At 37.4% G+C, this 19,217-nt stretch overlaps 1 protein-coding gene across 1 annotated transcript in view; it reads right to left on the bottom strand.

Moving 5' to 3' along the window:
• The window catches only part of MYO3A (myosin IIIA), a 243,182-nt gene that overhangs the window by 84,003 nt on the left and 139,962 nt on the right, over positions 1-19,217 (bottom strand). Inside the window, exons 17-19 of the mRNA XM_049624722.1 lie at positions 11,333-11,459; positions 6,718-6,928; positions 1,245-1,392 (exon numbers count right to left, since the gene is read on the bottom strand). Of these exons, the coding sequence (XP_049480679.1) occupies positions 1,245-1,392; positions 6,718-6,928; positions 11,333-11,459 (486 nt within the window). The remainder of the gene's footprint in view (positions 1-1,244; positions 1,393-6,717; positions 6,929-11,332; positions 11,460-19,217) is intronic.

Below are 19,217 nucleotides of genomic sequence, written 5' to 3'. Positions count from 1 at the left end.
AAATTACAGAAAGGCTAATAATGTAAAGACTAAAATGTTTCTGATACTAATGACTGATGAGATTAGGAAGGCCCATTCCAGGAGAGTGGGCGAGGTTAGAGCCAGATGCTACAGACTCATATACTCAGGTAGAGAAGAAATCAACACAATGCAATGAATACTGAATATGCTTTCAAGCAGCTTGGCTGTGAAGGGAAGAGAGAGGCCATAGCTACTGAGATAAGCAGGTTGGAGAAAGGCTTTTGTTTTTAACAATTTTTAAAGATCTCATTATTTATCTAGGCTACGGGACTGCGTGCGCTAATGGAGAAGAGTGGAGAAAGAGGAGAGAGAGAGACACAGAGTGAGAAAGAAGAGAGGAATGAATATTTGATAGAACAAGATCCTGGGGTAGATCAGAGCTATGCAAACACAGGTAAAACCTTACACTTTTGTCCCTTTTTTTGGCCTAAGAAATGTTAATATCTAGAGGTTTTCTTTTGTGACCAGTGTTTTCAAAATGCAATTTTAAAGTAAATTCTCAATAAGCCTAAATATTTTGAATCAAAAGAAGTTCATGTACCTCTCATTTATCTCAAATTTAAGTAAAAACGTCAGTTCTATTCAGTAAGCACAAAACAATGTGATATTATTTACAGGAGACACATGACACACTAAATGACACAAAATATGACCACTGCTGCTTTTAGACTTGATAAAATAATTTAAATAATTTTAATACTACAGCTTTGCCAAATGCAATTCAAGTAAGTCTCTGATTTTTGAAGCTGAATCATAAATTACATATTGTACCCTGTCAAAATTGCCATTTCATGGCATTTGCATCAAACCCATTATCTTGTGTTGTTGCCTAGTTACCGGAATTCTGAAGTTTAATGCATTTTAGATGGATATTTAAATTTCAAACAGAGTTTCAGCTACACAGTCTACAGAAAGAGAAACAGTTGGACACATCTGCTGACTTAAATTTCCAAAGGAAACTTGTTTGTGTATAAGGGCTCAGACTTGCTAAGTTTTGGAGAAGGGTGCATTGGTTTTTCAAGGAAGGGCATCTCATATGGAGACACTAAATTCATACTTGTTTTCTGGTTTTATTTTTGTTTTTACTACAGGCATGGAGAAAAGAAAATCTTTCCTTTGTCTATATATTTAAGGCCCTAAACCTATGATCTAAGTCTTGCTTCATTAGTACAATTCTGCATGTAACACACACATACATGAATCTTAATAGTACCATGACTTACCTGTTCCCATGTGAACACGTGTTGATTGAAATAATACTGAATTTGTTCATTTGCAATGTTAATGCACAGCTGCTCAAAGGAATTTTTTTTGAAGTTCTCAAAGCCAAATATATCCAGAATGCCAATGCTCAGCTCATCACCGTTCCCACTGGAAAATTAAAGAGGCATTATTGAGTCCTTACTTATTCTCTTAAGAGGGAATGGAAAGCAGGGTGTCTCAGAATATGCTTTTGTGATTTAGCTAAGAAACTCCTACCAAGACACAGAGTGTAAATTTTCTTAATTGAAAAAGTTTCCCTCCATAAAACATAAAGTAGGTAGCATCAATTTTAACATGTAAAAGATACAAGACTTTCCTTGTACTACAGAAACCTGTCCTATACTTTTTCCTATGGGTTTGTGGGTACAAGATCACAGCCCCAAGTGAGTCATGAATCATACGGAAAACCTGGCCAGCACTCAGAAGACCACAAAAATATATTCAATAAAAATCATACCAGAAAAGCAAAAATTCTGTGTAAGGATGTCTTTAGTCTTTCACTTTAGAACAATTAAAACATCTTGCTAAAAACACTTCACCTCTTTTAAAGAATCATTATTTACTTTTGCGTTATTCATTCATAATTGTTTAATAGAGAATAAATGGTAACTTGGGGAAAGACAAAAATGTATTTGAGTTTATTTTATAATCAACTACTTTAAAATGCAATTAAATATTATTTTATTTTATTATTTTTAATATATGAAATTTATTGTCAAATTGGTTTCCATACAACACCCAGTGCTCATCCCAAAAGATGCCCTCTTCAATACCCATCACCCACCCTCCCCTCCCTCCCACCCGCCATCAACCCTCAGTTTGTTCTCAGTTTTTAAGAGTGCTTTGGCTCTCTCCCACTCTAACCTCTTTTTTTTTTCTTCCCCTCTCCCATGGGTTTCTGTTAAGTTTCTCAGGATCCACATAAGAGTGAAAACATATGGTATCTGTCTTTCTCTGTATGGCTTATTTCACTTAGGGTAACACTCTCCAGTTCCATCCACGTTGCTACAAAGGGCCATATTTCATTCTTTCTCATTGCCATGTAGTACTCCATTGTGTATATAAACCACAATTTCTTTATCCATTCATCAGTTGATGGACATTTAGGCTCTTTCCATAATTTGGCTATTGTTGAGAGTGCTGCTATAAACACTGGGGCACAAGTGTCCCTATGCATCAGTACTCCTGTATTCCTTGGGTAAATTCCTAGCAGTGCTATTGCTGGGTCATAGGGTAGGTCTATTTTTAATTTTTTGAGGAAACTCCACACTGTTTTCCAGAGCGGCTGCACCAGTTTGCATTCCCATCAACAGTGCAAGAGGGTTCCCGTTTCTCCACATCCTCACCAGCATCTATAGTCTCCTGATTTGTTCATTTTAGCCACTCTGACTGGCGTGAGGTGATATCTGAGTGCGGTTTTGATTTGTGTTTCCCTGATGAGGAGCAATGTTGAGCATCTTTTCATGTGCCTGTTGGCCATCTGGTTGTCTTCTTTAGAGAAGTGTCTATTCATGTTTTCTGCTCATTTCTTCACTGGGTTATTTGTTTTTCGGGTGTGGAGTTTGGTGAGCTCTTTATAGGTTTTGGATACTAGCCCTTTGTCCGATATGTCATCTGCAAGTATCTTTTCCCATTCTGTTGGTTACCTTTTAGTTTTGTTGATTGTGTCCTTTGCTGTGCAGAAGCTTTTTATCTTCATGAGGTCCCAATAGTTCATTTTTGCTATTAGTTCCCTTGCCTTTGGGGATGCATCAAGTAAGAAATTGCTGCGGCTGAGGTCAGAGAGGTCTTTTCCTGCTTTCTCCTCTAGGGTTTTGATGGTTTCCTGTCTCACATTCAGGTCCTTTATCCATTTTTTTTTTTAATTTTTTTTTTCAACGTTTTTTATTTATTTTTGGGACAGAGAGAGACAGAGCATGAACGGGGGAGGGGCAGAGAGAGAGGGAGACACAGAATCGGAAACAGGCTCCAGGCTCCGAGCCATCAGCCCAGAGCCTGACGCGGGGCTCGAACTCACGGACCGCGAGATCGTGACCTGGCTGAAGTCGGACGCTTAACTGACTGCGTCACCCAGGCGCCCCTCCTTTATCCATTTTGAGTTTATTTTTGTGAATGGTGTGAGAAAGTGGTCTAGTTTCAACCTTCTGCATGTTGCTGTCCAGTTCTCCCAGCACCATTTTTTAAAGAGACTGTCTTTTTTCCACTGGACGTTCTTTCCTGCTTTGTCAAAGATTAGTTGGCCATACATTTGTGGGTCTAGTTCTGGGGTTTCTATTCTATTCCACTGGTCTATGTGTCTGTTTTTGTGCCAATACCATGTTGTCTTGATGATTACACCATTGCTGTAGAGGCTACAGTCTGGGATTGTGATGCCTCTCGCTTTGGTCTTCTTCAAAATTACTTTGGCTATTCGGGGCCTTTTGTGGTTCCATATGAATTTTAGAATTGCTTGTTCTAGTTTTGAGATGAATGCTGGTGCAATTTTGATTGGGATTGCGTTGAATGTGTAGATAGCTTTGGGTAGTATTGACATTTTGACAATATTTATTCTTCCAACCCATGAGCATGGAATGTTTTTCCATTTCTTTATATCTTCTTCAATTTCCTTCATAAGCTTTCTATAGTTTTCAGCATACAGATCTTTTACATCTTTGGTTAGATTTATCCCTAGGTATTTTATGCTTCTTGGTGCAATTGTGAATGGGATGAGTTTCTTTATTTGTCTTTCTGTAGCTTCATTATTAGTGTATAAGAATGCAACTGATTTCTGTACATTGATTTTGTATCCTGCAACTTTGCTGAATTCATGTATCAGTTCTAGCAGTCTTTGGTGGAGTCTATCTTAAATATTATTTTATAATTAAATATTCCAAATGTACTTTTTTTCCTGCTCCCCCATAATGGTTACCTCTCTGTTCATTAAAGGCTAGATAGTTGGTCAAAAGTTTGCCTCTTCTGAGAAATATATGCATTACAGTTATTTTCATGTGATTTTAAAAAGGAGAGTACAAACATTTCTCTGTGCTCACTATTTATGTAACCTAGGTTAATGCTTAGTGTTGTGTGAGGAAGTGATTTAGAAATGACAGCTGTCAACCTCTTGCTGGGAAGTGAAGGATGCTCTCTGTATTCGGAAGAACTGACTGAACTCAGAACACAAAGTTATAGGACCCTTTGTGTGATGGGATTGACAAAAGGAAAGCTATACAAATACTTCTGAAAATTCCTATTTTGAATAGAAAGTGAAAATTTATGCTGGTTTAAGTCAACATTATTATTCTTTTAAAAAATCATCCCACAGGATCCTGCTGAGATATTTAACTCATCTAATAGTGTGTTACAGCCAGGAGGACCTTAGAGATGACCTCATTCAGGGATTCTTAACCTGGGGTCTGTTAATGGTCTTCAAGGGGGCTGGAATCAACCATGCACAATATTTTGGTGGGTATATAGAAATATATCCATTTTAAAAATTTTGGAGTGAAGAACATACTTTCAATAGATCCTTTTATTCTTTCTTTTATTCTTTTCTTTTCTTTTTTTTTAGAGGGAGGGAGAGAGAGAGAGAGAGAGAGAGAGAGAGAGAAAGAGAGGGAGTGGGAGAGGTGCAAAGGGAGGAGAGAGAACAATGCAGGGCTCGATCCCATGAACCATGACATTATGACCTGAGCCAAAATAAAGAGTTGGACACTGAACTGACTAAGCCACCCAGGCATCCCTCAAGAGATCCTTAAAAGGCTCCAAGATGTCCATCAATAACTAAGACCACTGATTTGTCATTACATGCCTTTATTTAATAGCTGAAGAAGACAAGATGCAGACAAATGCAGTAATTTGTCAAGGGTTGCACAACAAGTTAGTGGAAAAGACTGGCACAGTATACAGGCTCTTCAAAATCTTAACATAAATCTTGACAGATTTTTGCTGAACTATATGAATGGTCTTATTTTAATTTGTTAAACTTTATTTAAAAAAGATTTTTTTTAACATTTATTCATTTTTGAGAGACAGAGAGAACAGAGTGTAAGCTGGGGAGGGGCAGAGAGAGAGCGAGACGGAATCCAAATCAGACTCCGGGCTCCGAGCTGTCAGCACAGAGTCCAACGCGGGGCTCGAACTCCCTGACCTTGAGATCATGACCTGAGCCGAAGTCGGATTCTTAACCAACTGAGCCACTCAGGCGCCCCTGTTTGTTAAACTTTCTATAAAAATTTTGAAAATCTAAGATTTGGCTGGCTTTCTTTAGTGTATGGAAAGGAAAGTTACCAAATAGTAAATAGGCTGTAGTGGAATTTTCAGCAGATCGCCTTAGTGCAAACATGCAGATGATAAGTAGCAAAATGTAGTCATCTGTGGAATACATAGATAGTGAACATTCTGGAATTTTTCCATTTTCATCTGAAAGCTTGGCATCATACATATGGCCACACATGAACATACAAAGTGTTTTGATCATTAAATCAGAATGGGCAAACTGGAATTTGATTTGCAGACCCAGTCAGATAGGTTACAGTTTAGCAGAAAGGGAAAGAAGCAATTCTGGGGGATAGAGAGTTAAGAACATGGAGGAATAATGGATAATCTCTTAGACATTCTGGATAATATTATGATGTGGTATGGCCCTTCGTGGAAAAATGACTGAATTACATGCCTGAAATGTGTATAGAATAGTCTTTTATGCTTAGTAAGCAAATGTGAACAAGGTGACTTAAGGTAGGCATCTATCCTGCTTTTTGTATACAATTTCTACAGATTGTGTAATTTGTGGCGGAACAAAGCTTTAGGTGTAAATGGAAGGGCTTATACCTGTGCACAATCCCTGGTACATAGAGAGTACTCAGTCAGTGGTGGCTGTGATTCTTTATTTCTAAGATGGGGTACTAGGCAGGGCATAAACGATGACATCATCGTTCATATATTCACTCTATCATTTACTATTTACTTAGGACATTTTGGAACCAAATTTCATTGGAGGTCATGATTCCTATCCTTACAGGATTATAGTGAGAGTTAAAATATAAAAAGAAAGCTTTCCTTTGCCTTCAAGATTTAATTCAATCCTTCAAAACAAAGCAAACAAACAAAAAAACCTGCTGGAATGACATTTTATGCAAGTATAAAATGGTATACACTTTGCAGTACACCTTCCTATCAAAAGAACATATAAATTGATGTCACTTTAAAAATTCACTTTTCATGTTTATTCATGTTGCTACAGTTTTTGTGTTCCAGGACGTTTGCATTTTTATAGCTATGTGGCCTAATAAAGGGCTACTAGGAAATAAAGCAGATCTACTGAGATAGAACCGTAATAATTCAGCGATAGCAATTAGAAACGTCTTCAAAGGGACTCATATACAAATCAATAAATTAGAAAACAGATGTACATCACCTGACATTTGGGGAAAAAAATGTTTCTATGAGAATTTTTACCTTGGCGATGTGCCGTGCTTCAATAAGCTGTTAATGCGATTGACTATCCAACTAAAGAGACGCCCGTATAAAGTTTTGGCCATAGCATCTCTGACATCAGTAGCTTTTTCGACCGTATTGGGTCGAATAATGGTTTCTCCTCTAGTGACCACACAGTGGGAGGTAAGAGCTTCTTTTAGTTCATCTGCCTGAATGCAAAGCAAAGAAGCAGCTAAAAAAAACAAACAGATGTGTTGTTAGAAAAAGTTATGGCAATGAAGTCACTTCCTATAGAATGAAAATGTCTTAATTTACCTTCTTCAAATGACATAAAAGAAATATGTGAAGACTTTCTAATGTAAAAATAAGTTGCTGTTGAGTAGGAGTCCTGTGTCTCTTCTTGATCATTTTTCTCTCCCTGACTGGTCACGTGCAGACTGCCATATAATAAATACAGCACAACCCAAACCGAACTGGCTGACAGGAGGGAACATTGGCACAAGCCAGTGGTTGTTTACATGATGCCAAACATAATTTCACTGAATTATGTGAAATAATTTATAAGCATAATGAATAAATTTGGTATAATTTGGACGCCATTATCATATACATGTTTTCAAAATGTAGAAATTAACTGGAAGTTACTTAGACTTGAGGGATATGCTCAAACCAATGTATTTTACCTAACCTTTGCAATATTTAACCCAAACAGCATAAACCTTATCTCAACATTAATGTATTTTTGTATCCTACTACTTCTCAGTTATATATTTCAATAATTAAATTCTGTTAAAGTGTGATGCCTGGAACATGCATATTTAATGGTAATTAAATATCACAGGGAATTTTAAATGAAAAATACCTAAATTCAGGGAATAAAACTCATTTTTTAATATAAAACATCTTTAACCCAAACTATCACATGACAGACTATTTTTTAAATCAGTTCTCCTTTTAAATTATTTTCAACATTTTGAATTTTACTTTTAGCATTGGGACAAGATAGTTCTCAGCTATGTGGCTAAGATCACTGGAACTTGCTTAAATATTGTTTTCACATTGTAGAGGTAATACAAGTCCACTGTGGATATCTTGCTTTTCAAGTTAACATTCTGCATTTCTTTCCTTTTAAGCATGTTTACTGTCACTATTCTGCACATATATTTCATCTTAATATCTTAAGCATTTCTCACTTTATTAAATATTGCTTGTAAATTTTAATTTGCTGCATAATAGTCTGCTATATATCATAATATATCAATAACTTTAAATTGTTGGATATTTAGGTTGTTTCCATATGTTCATAATTGTAAAGAATGCTGGGATAAATATTTTGTGTATGAATCTGTGTTCCTGTTTCGTATGATTCTCTTAGCATAAATTGCTTAGAATCAGTAATTGGTTCAGTGTATATAAACATATTTAAGCCTTCTTATGTATACTATTTAGCTATTCTTCAAAAACCCTGAACCAATTACATTCTTATCAGCCAAATAAAAAAAAATTTTAATGCAATTTCATGGGTACCACATATTACTTTTGAGAATGGCCTATTTGATAGGAAAAAATGCCTTCATTTTTCAATTTGTTTTTAACTGACTCCTAGTGAAGCTAAATACTTTCTTTTTTTCATATTTTTATTAGTAATTTATGGTTTTATTTTATAAACTCCCTTTTTTCATTGAAATATTTGTCTTTTCCTAATAAGCTTAGAAGAGCTCTTCATAGCTTACATGTATTTCTTATATGTATAGTACAAATATTTTCTTTTATTTTTTACCTGTATTGCAATTTCGTTTATTTTTCTTTTGTTAGTATGAAAGAGTTTTAATATGTATGTAGTCAAATATCCATTAAAAATCCTTTCTGCTTTTGGTTTTCTGCACATAAAATCCTTCAAGTCTTTTCTCATTTCAGGATTATATAAACGCACTCTTGTCCTGAACTTTTATGATTTTTTGCATTTAAATGGTATAGATTTGTAATTCATTTTGGTATATGGTGTATGACAAGAATTCGAATCCCCCCTCCACCCCCCCAAGTTGCTAGCCAGTTTGCTGTCCCTACAACACTGATTCCCTAGTGATTTGTAATGCCATTTCTGGCAATTCTGCTTGGATCTGTTTCTGTTTCTGAATAGTGTTTCCCATTGATTAATATGTCTACTTCTATTCCTGCATTGTTCATTTTACCTGGGGATATATTGCTAAGTATAATACCTCATAAGGCAAACTTCTAGTCTTGATCATCTTTATCTAGAAGGAATGGAAGCTAATCAAGAAACTTAAGTAGGAAGATAGAGGGAGGAGGAGAGGGACAGGGAGGGAGAGAGGGAGAGAAAGATTGAGAGAACCTTCTAGATACATGCATTAAGTGGTTTCTGAATGAATTGTGGAGAATGGCCTGGAAAAGTTCAAGAACTGATGTAGAATGAGCAATTGGGAGGTTACTTAGCTCAGGTGAGAGGTGATGTTGTCTTCAGTGAGAACGAAGATGATGGAGATAAACAGAAGTGGTCAGATTTGAGACATATTTATGAGACAGAACAGCCAGAACTTGCCCCTGATTGAAACAATGTACCTGTAAAACCATCAGGAAACATGGCCTTGGTTTGGAGATAATTCCTTGCAACTTTAATTATAAATCATTATAAGTTAGCAAAATTTTTATTTGCCATAAAAGGCTATTCCACAAAGTGCTTTAATTTTAACTATATTCATATAAATATTAATCTTTTGTGACCCATATGAGTGTTTCCTATATAGAAATAGGTTCTCAATTATCAAAGTCAGTTCTTAGTTTGTTAGTTTCTGAGTATATATTCATAATCTACAAATATCTCTGTGGTCAATCATTCTCTTCATGGTTGATAACTCTTCTAATTATGATCAATGGTGAGATCTGAATATATCACTGGAGTTTTCTGTTTTTCCCTTCCACATCTGATAACTGGGGACTGCTGGGAGCTACAGATCAACCTGGAACTACTGGCCCATGGGTGCCAAAAAATATTAGATCTGCTGAATGAAGGTTCAGCCCAGGATCTACATAGCCTGCAGCACATTGGCCAGAAGAAGGCCCGGCTCATCATGGGCCAGAGGGAGATCCATGGCCCAGAAAAAAAACAAAACAAAACAAAACAAAAAACTATTAGTCTAATATCTTCTGGTCATTTAACTTTATTTATATATGAAAAATCAGAACAGGTTCTCAGGTCCACGGCAATCATTACATGCCAATCTCAGTTCTTCTGTATTACTAAGCTGGTCCCAGAGACAAAGTGGCATGGAGATGATAGGGATCTAAGGACAGGTCCAGACTAGGATGGTTCGTATCTGGTCCTCTGAAATTTACCTTAAAACAGCTCATTCTATTTCTGATTAAGTATAAATCAGAAAAAATATATAAATAAAAATTTATATCTTGATTCTCTACATTATATATGAAACATAACAAATCTGGAATTAATAGAGGCATATGCCCACATTAAAAATTTAAAAAAATAGCATATATTCTAAATAAAAAAGCTGTGCCACCAGAAAATCAGTGGGAAACCTTAAGTTATTGGAATAATTCATTAAACTCTGCTAGATAGAGAAAAAAGTTGATTTGAAGCAAATACAATATTGCACTTTTCTTGTATACAAAATTATTGCAAAATCAGTTAACCCAGGATGAATGAGTATAAAAATTCATCCAGTATGAAAATAAATATACAAGTCTTTACTGCTTATAAGTGAAATAAGTCAGTCAGAGAAAGACAGATACCATATGTTTTCACTCATATGTTGATCTTGAGAAACTTAACAGAAGACCATGGGGGAGGGGAAAGAGAAAAAAAAAAGTTACAAACACAGAGGGAGGGATGCAAACCATAAAAGACTCTTAAATACAGAGAACAAACAAACTGAGGGTTGATGGGGGGGGGGGAGAGGGAAAACTGGGCAATGGGCATTGAGGAGGGCACTTGTTGGGATGAGCACTGGGTGTTTTATGGAAGACAATTTGACAACAAATTATATTTAAAAAATAAAATAAAATGATATATACACTAAATCTATCAAATAATAACTTAAACTCTTTTCAGATCAGTTTACTAAATTTTAATTATATTTTCTGTGTTTTTACATTGAAATGTAAATAGCTCCTAAAACAGTCTAAAGCCTAGTCTTAGGAAGGTTTTCTTCAGTAATCAGTTAATTTGCAGGCATGAATATGTGTTTTAAATATTGTACTTTAAAAGCTTCATTTTATGCAAATTGAATCTGAATATTCTTTTTCAGGATTCTCTATCAGTACAATCGCTTGAAATTATCTTTTTTTTTGAAGTTTTTTTTGAAATTGTCTTTATGTGACACTTACAAGTATGTAATTAGGCATTTTTCAAGAGTTCAGTGTTGGGGCAACTGGGTGGCTCAGTCGGTTGGGCGTCCGACTTCGGCTCAGGTCAGGATCTCACAGTTCGTGAGTTCGTGCCCCGCGTCAGGCTCTGTGCTGACAGCTCACAGCCTAGAGCCTGCTTCACATTCTGTGTCTCCCTCTCTCTCTGCCCCTTCCCTGCTCATGCTCTGTCTCAAAAATAAATAAACATTAAAAAAAAAGCGTTCAGTGTTGAACAGAAGATAATAAAACTCACAGTTTTCCAGAGCTGCATGATTGGAAATGTGGCTCTTGTCAAGCTGGTGTTCAGTTGCCACAGAAGAAAATTCAATGTTTCCAACATTCATGATTGCAGCCAGTATACTGTATATGCTTCCAAGTTGCTGAAACATACCATGAAAATGTTAACATCACCTTCCCTGGCATATAGCAAGGCAGTGACTATGGCTGGAGACAGACTGGGTAAGAATTCTAAGGCTCCAGCATAAGAAGGTCATCCCATAGACAATGATGTCATTCTGAGACCCAAGTAGGCCAAGATCCAAGTAGGCTCAGTCTCATTTGTTATTTTAATATGAGAGGTGAGCATGGTACCTGTTACCCGGCGAGTGATAAAAAAAAATTTTATGAATGCCAGTATGAAGAAAAAAAATAAATGAGGAGCTCCCCTCAGAGGAGGTAAAAATATCTAATTCCTTGGGCCACAGAAAAATTGGTCTATGTGATACTTAACTTTGGGATTTAATGTGGTCATTTCCAGATGTTCATTTTCCTTGAGGCCATCTTAAAAGTGAGCTTAATAAAGGGAGCTAAGGAAGAAAGACCCAAAGATCCCAGCATCAAAATCAAAGGATATGTATCATTTAAGTATAGGCATGAGAACTCTGGACTACAGCTTAGAATTTATAGTAGTAAAACCCTAAATAAGGTACATAAAAATATATTCAGAAACACACACACACACACACACACACACACACACACACACCACACCTCTTCTTGGAGGCATAGAAGGCATTTTATCAAGGAGTCTATGGTAATTCTTGGTGTCATTCCAACTATGTTCAAGGTGCAGTAAGGTATAGGAAACAGACAAAATCTTTATTGTTTTCTTATGTTGCTGCCTTTATTTTAATCCAATCCTATACTTAATAGAATTGATTATTCCATCCACTCCAACATTCTAAGTCATGATGAAAACTGGATGTGAAAAAAATCTTCAGGGATATTTTTTCATTCATATATAACATATGAATACATAAACATTTAAACAAATACATTTGCTGAATGAATATATAGATATATCTGTATATATCTAGGTATTCACTTATCCAATAAATATATATCTTATGCCAGGCACTGCTCTTGTCACAGGGGATTCAGAAGAGGCAAAACTAAGATCTTTGTTCCCTTGGGGTGTTTAGGCAGTGAGAGGGCAGGCATTAAGAAACAAATAGACAAACATGACATTTTCAGTAACAAAACGGGCTGTGAAGAGAAAAACATAGAGGAGCAATGGAGAGTGACTGAAAAGGGCAGGGAGGGCCTTTTGAGTTGGGGAAGTTAGGGAGAGCTGCCCTCTGAGAAGCTGAGGCCCTGGTGACGAGGGAACCACCTAGGCGAAGAACTGGAATCAGAACATTCCAGGCAGAGGGGACAGCAAGGGCAAGGGCCTTGCGTGAGGAAAGAAGGAAGAGTGGGGCTGGAGGACAGTGAGGGATGATGTGATAGGAGCCAGAGAGGTGAGCATGAGCCAGGCCCTCTGGGCTCACTGTAGAGTTTGGACTTCATTTGAATCGCCATGTAAAGCCACTAGAGATTTCAAAGCAGGGAGCTGTGATATTTTAAACTGATGAATCTGCCTACTATGTGGAAATGAATGGATTGGGAGCAGACAGAAAAGTGGAATTGTCAGGAGGCTATCGCAGTAGTCTAGTGAGAGATGATGATGGCTTGGACTAGAATAGTAAATGGTGGAGACAGAAAGAAGTCAATGCACTGGGGTATATTTTGGAAGTAGAACAATAAATGTGCCGATAGGCTGGATGTGAATCACTTTTCTAAGAATACTCTCCTGGTAAGGAATTTCCATTTGTAACACGCATAACTTTTAAAGAGGCAACCAGTGTGGGCTTTAACGGCAGGCGGGGAAATAAATACAGCATCTGACATCCTGCTGTATTTTTCTTGAGGAAACTGTAGACATTATGGATAAATGACACCAGGAATATGCCTTGAAATAGACTGTTGAAAACTGTGTTCCTTCAAAACTTTGTGTGTCAGTTACAGACTAGAAAGTCCAGGTGTGTAAGTTCCCAAGTTGGATTTTTAACAGCATTTAGAGATTCATTACAGAGAATCACATGCTGAATCAATAGACATTTAATTCCTAATTCAACTGTTTATGAGAAGAACTGTGTAATCTTTCTAGACTGGGGCTCCCCTTGATATTCTGTAATTACAATATTCATTTGGAGTACAGTTGGAGGCTCAGAAGACAGCAAATCAGGGCCCTAGCTCAGTCTGGGTCTGGCAGCTAGACTGATGGCGCTCAAAGAGGCCTGACCTCGGGCACGGGTATGACCTTGACCAGGCACTTGGGTCATTCGTGGCACAAAGACTAATCATCTCTGATGCTGTCACCCCAAGGAGTCCAGAACGATTATTATTTGACAATAATAATAAGCAAAAGAACATTTTTTCATTTTACATATAAAACTACCAAGGCATAAAAAAACAAAAACAAATAAAAAACAACAAAACTACCAAGGCATAAAACAATCTAACAATGTTCCATGGACTTTGAATGAACTGAGATTTGAATCCTGCCTCCCAGCTCACTGAATGCACTATACCTTCCCACAGAGGAAGAAGAGTGGCTTACAGGAAAAGCATACTCTCTCTCCAAGTGCTCCCTAGAGATTGGAAAATATTCACAATTCCCTCTATCTACTCCACCTCCTGCTTTGTCTGTACCTGAGGAGGCTGGACTGCTACTGCTCTTGCAGTATCTTCAAGGAGAAACATGTTTCTGGCTTGTTTTCTGGAAAGTCAGACCTTCATTGTTCTGATGCATCAGGCTCCAATCTACTCCACTGCTGCTCTGGACATTCCCGCTCTGCTTCTGAGCTTGTACACTAGGCTGATCGCCTATGCAGACAGCAACCCAAAACTATGTGTGTGTGTGTGTGGGGGGGTGCCTGGGTGGCTCAGTCAGTTAAGCGTCCAACTTTGGCTCAGATCATGATCTTGCGGTCTGTGGGTTCGAGCCCCGCGTCAGGCTCTGTGCTGACAGCTCAGAGCCTGGAGCCTGTTTCAGATTCTGTGTCTCCCTCTTTCTCTGACCCTCCCCTGTTCATGCTCTCTCTCTGTCTCAAAAATAAATAAATGTTAAAAAAATTTATAAAAAACAAAACAAACCAAAAAAACACCGTGTGTGGGGCAAGGTCACTACTCTGTCTGCACTGAGTTAATCTTCCCAAGGCAAAATAATTGTTAGAAGGACTCTTCCTCTTCCAGAAGTTTCTTGTACTACATCTCTTATTCAACCATCCACCCATCCATTCGTTCATCCAACCAGCATCTGTTTGCTATTTATTAAGCACTATGTCAGATACTGGATATATCAATAACTAAGAATAATTTCTGTTCTCAAGGACTCTACAGTCTCCTGGAACCAAAGGGTATGGATCATTTCCTATACTGAATTTCTATATGGATTATTTCTATATATTTCTACTTTCTGTATTTTATTATAGTTTTTTTAATAAATAAACTTTATTTTTATTTATTTATTATTTTTATGAAGGCTTCACATCCAGTGCAGAGCCCAATGCTGGGCGTGAACTCATGACTGTGTGATCAAAACCTGAACTGAGATCAAGAGTCAGACGCATAACTGACTGAGCCACCCAGGTACCCCTAAACTTGATTTTTAGAGCAGTTTGAGGGTCACAGAAAAACTGAATGGAAAGTATAGAGTTACCAGTTAGCCCCTGTCCTCCTTGCTCCACACACCCAGCTCTCCCCACTATCAACATCCTGCATTAGGGTGATGCATGTGTTATAATCAATGAACCTACACTGAAACATGATTGTCACCCAAAGTCCATAGCTGACATCAGAGTTCACACTTGGTGTTGGATATTCTCTGGATTTTTATAAGTGTATAATGACACCTATCTACCACTATAGTACCATACAGTATTTCCATTGCCCTAAAATCCCCTGTGCTCTGCCTATTCACCTCTCTTTGCAGCCTATAACTACCCGTGGTCTTTTACTGTTTCCATAGTTTTGCCTTTTCCAAAATGTTCTCTAGTTGGGATCATATAGTCTATAGCCCTTTCAGATTGGCTTCTTTCACTTAGTGATGTGCATTTAAGGTTCCCCCATGTGTTTTCATGGCTTGATAGCTCGTTTCTTTTTAGCACTGAATAATACCCCATTATTAGGATGTGCCACAGTTTATTTATCCATTCACCCACTGAAGGACATCTCAGTTACTTTAAGTTTTGGTGATTATGAATGAAGTTACTACAAACATTAGTACACAGGTTTTTGTGTGGATATAAATTTTCAATTCCTTTGGGTAAATACCAAAGACCTTGACTGCTGGATCACATGGTAAGAGTATGAGAACTCTTCCCATGGAGACTGCCATGTGAAGAAGAAGACAGAGATCAAGGTGAGGCATCTGCAATCCAAGGTCACTAAGGACTGCCAGGGAATCACCAGAAAGTAGAGAAGAGGCATGGAACAGATTCTCCCTCACAGCCCTCTACAAGAAACTAACCTTGTCTCAGACTTCTAACCTGTAGAACTGTGAGGAAATAAATTTCTGTTACTTAAATCACCTGGCCTGTGGTACTTTGCTGTGGCAGCCTTAGCAAAGGAATATAGTATCAATGCTTTTTTACTAAACTGATGAATAAGATGCATAACCTTGGGATAATCATGTTTATTCTTTTTCTTTTAATGTTTATTTATTTTTGTGAGAGAGAGAGAGAGAGAGAGAGAGAGAGTGCAGGTAGGGGAGGGGCAGAGAGAGAGGCAGACATAGAATCTGAAGCAGGTTCCAGGCTCTGAGCTGTCAGTGCAGAGCCCAACACAGAGATCAAATCCATGAATCACGAGATCATGACCTGAGCCAACATCGGACACTTAACCGACTAAGCCATCCAGGCTCCCTCAATGTGTTTATTCTTAACTGTTTAAAACCTTTGAGATAATATTAGAGACATAGAAAAAAAATCTGGCAATTAACTTTTGTGACTTGAATTTAAATACTTATTTGATAATATACTTATGATTTTAATTTTAAAAGCATAACATAATTTGCAAAGTGTATTCAAATATATAAAATACTTGATCTTCTACATTAGTAATTTTAAATTATTATATTTTCAGGGCTAGTAAGTTGAAGTGTTTAAGATTTAGTTAAATGACTAGGAAGTTTAGAAAGTCCTTATCAATCCTGATAAGACTGCTGTGTTAGTCATTTAGAATATCTGAAAGACTGAAATGTACTAAATTTTACATAGTTTCAGGCATGCAAAGAACTTAATTATATCTGTTTAGGACAAGTTATGAGTTAAGTGAACAAAGCAGACGGAAAGTTGTTTCTATTCTTAGACAAAGATTGTTAGATGCACAAATTGAAATAAAAGATGTGTCAAGAGAATGAGAAGACAAGCCACGGACTGAAAGAAAGTATTTGCAAAAGGCACATCTGATAAAGGATTGTTATCCAAAACATAAATTTTTTTAAAAACAATAAAAAAAAACCTGGTTAAAAAAATGGGTCAAAGACCTTAACAGACACCTTGCCAAAGAAGATGTACAGATGCAAAATAAGCATATGAAAGATGTTCCACATCATACGTCATCAGAGAAATGTAAATGGAAACCACAAGGGGTTACCATGGCATACCTTTCAGATTGGCCAAAAGCCAAAAAAACACTGACAGCACCAAATGCCGATCAGGATGTGAAGCAACAAGAACTCTCACTCATTGCTGCTGGGAATGCAAACTGTTACAGCCACCTTGGTGGACAGCTTGACAGTTTCCTACAAAACTAAACACACTCTTACCACACAATCAAACAACTGAGATCCATGGTATTTACCCAAAGGAACTGAAAACTTACATTTTCACCAAAAGTGAATCCTAATGTCAACTATGAACTTCGGATCATAATGACACGTCAGTGTAGGTTCATCTACTTGCTTCCTTGTAGGTTTCTAAGAATTCCCCATCATTTTCACACCTTAGTTCCAGTTCATGTTCTTTTTCTCCTTCTTCACACATTATAATCTCTTCTTAGAACCTCTCAGTGACCAGCCACTAGACTTCATGTTTCTATAACATTCTCTGTTTGTTATCATGGAATTGATTACATTTTATTGACATTATGCTCAGCATATGTGTCTTCTATCAGATTATAAATTCAATGAGGACAGAGACTCTGCTTAATTCATATCTCTAATTCCTACACAGCAGGCACTCAATTAATGCTCATCAAACTGTTTTCTTTTGCATCAATCAAGTGACAGTAAAGTTTTCTTCACCCCGCTCAAGAGAGTGGTGAGAAAGGACGATCCCTGTGCTTCAAAGCAGGTGGGAATCACCGTGGACTGTGACAAAGTGACAACAGCCCAGGCTGAGGGGTGTGGCACTACCCAGTCTAGCCCTGGGATAGTCAAGATGCTAATGCTGCCACTGGGAAAGGACAAAGAAGGCAGGATGGGGAGGAGCAGGCTGGGACAGGTACCTACAGGCAGGGACACTATCAGAGCCCACATTACCAGCCAAACAGGAACTGACAAGAGGAAAAGAAGGAGAGGCCCTGCCGTCAGCATTTGCAGGTGAATTTCTATACAAGGGATATTAACATTTGCTCTGTGTAGGATGAACTTCGCACGTACTTAAAGCAATAAAATGACATGACCAATCTGCAAAGATTAGAATTAAAATTATATAGCCCTCAATTCTAGTCACCAAATCACAGATAATGAAACCTATTGTATTGATAATGAAACTCACACTAGACAGGTTTAGTTATTGGTCTAAGGACACACAGCTAGAGACAAGCCATGTCAAGGAATTTAACCCACAGGTGCTGACTCCCTAGTACAGAAATATTGTTATTTTAACTGTCTTCCTGGGTCCCATCATTCATTTTGTTCAGGTCATTAGTGTTGGCTGAGTTAGGACCTACTAGAATCATAACTTATTTTCTGCATTTTGAATGAAGGCAAGTAGGTATCAAGTTATTATTATTTTAAAATCATTATCAAATGACTAAAAAAGACTGATATGCCTCTCTCACCCCAGCCCAAACCAATTTTTTAAAATGAAGCATTTCACAGAAATTCACTTAAGATACTTAAAAACTTGTTTCACAAGTTTTGTTGTAACTGTATTTTGTTGTAACTATAGTCATAACTTGTAATCCAAAGAAAATGTATTAGAATGCTATTTTAGACTATCATAAGAAATGTAAGCAAAATTAAAGCAGAAAAAGGCATTCCCATCTTAGACATGAAACAAATGACACTGTGCTAAGAAAAACAAAACCTCCTGTCATGACATAGTAAACATGTTCTCTAGATGAGTTGAATCATAAAACTAGTCACCATTTACTTTAAAACCATGGCAGGACAATGGCTTAGGAAATCATATGTTTTAAAATGTTTTAGAGGTTTCCAACTTGTGTGATTTTCAGAGAAGATCTGCTTTTGATTTGCCTGTCATTCCTTTGCATTGTGTTGACTCACCAATGCACAAGTGAATTGTATGCAACCCCTAGGGATATTTAAAGGGACACATCTACCATGGGTACTATCAACACCCATCAGAGAATGATAAGGGAGGGGGAGAGAGAGAGAGAGAAAGAGATGGTCATCTTGGAGAATCACCACAACTCTGCTCCAGTGAAGTGGGAAAGCAGCAAGCAATGCTTGGAGGGTGTGAGAATCATGTTACTTAACTTGATATTGAAAGTTGCCTCTTTCCAAAATGGAACTGAAGTAGCCACTGCCACAGGAAATATCCAAGAAAGCCAGTGAAGTTAAAAAAAAACCAGGGGTGCCTGGGTGGCTTAGTAGGTTAAGCATCTGACTCTTGCCCAGCCCCTGG

The sequence above is a fragment of the Panthera uncia genome, chromosome B4 (assembly GCF_023721935.1).
Source record: "Panthera uncia isolate 11264 chromosome B4, Puncia_PCG_1.0, whole genome shotgun sequence".
NCBI classification, from domain to species: domain Eukaryota; kingdom Metazoa; phylum Chordata; class Mammalia; order Carnivora; family Felidae; genus Panthera; species Panthera uncia.
This window is presented reverse-complemented; position numbering and strand designations above follow the sequence as displayed.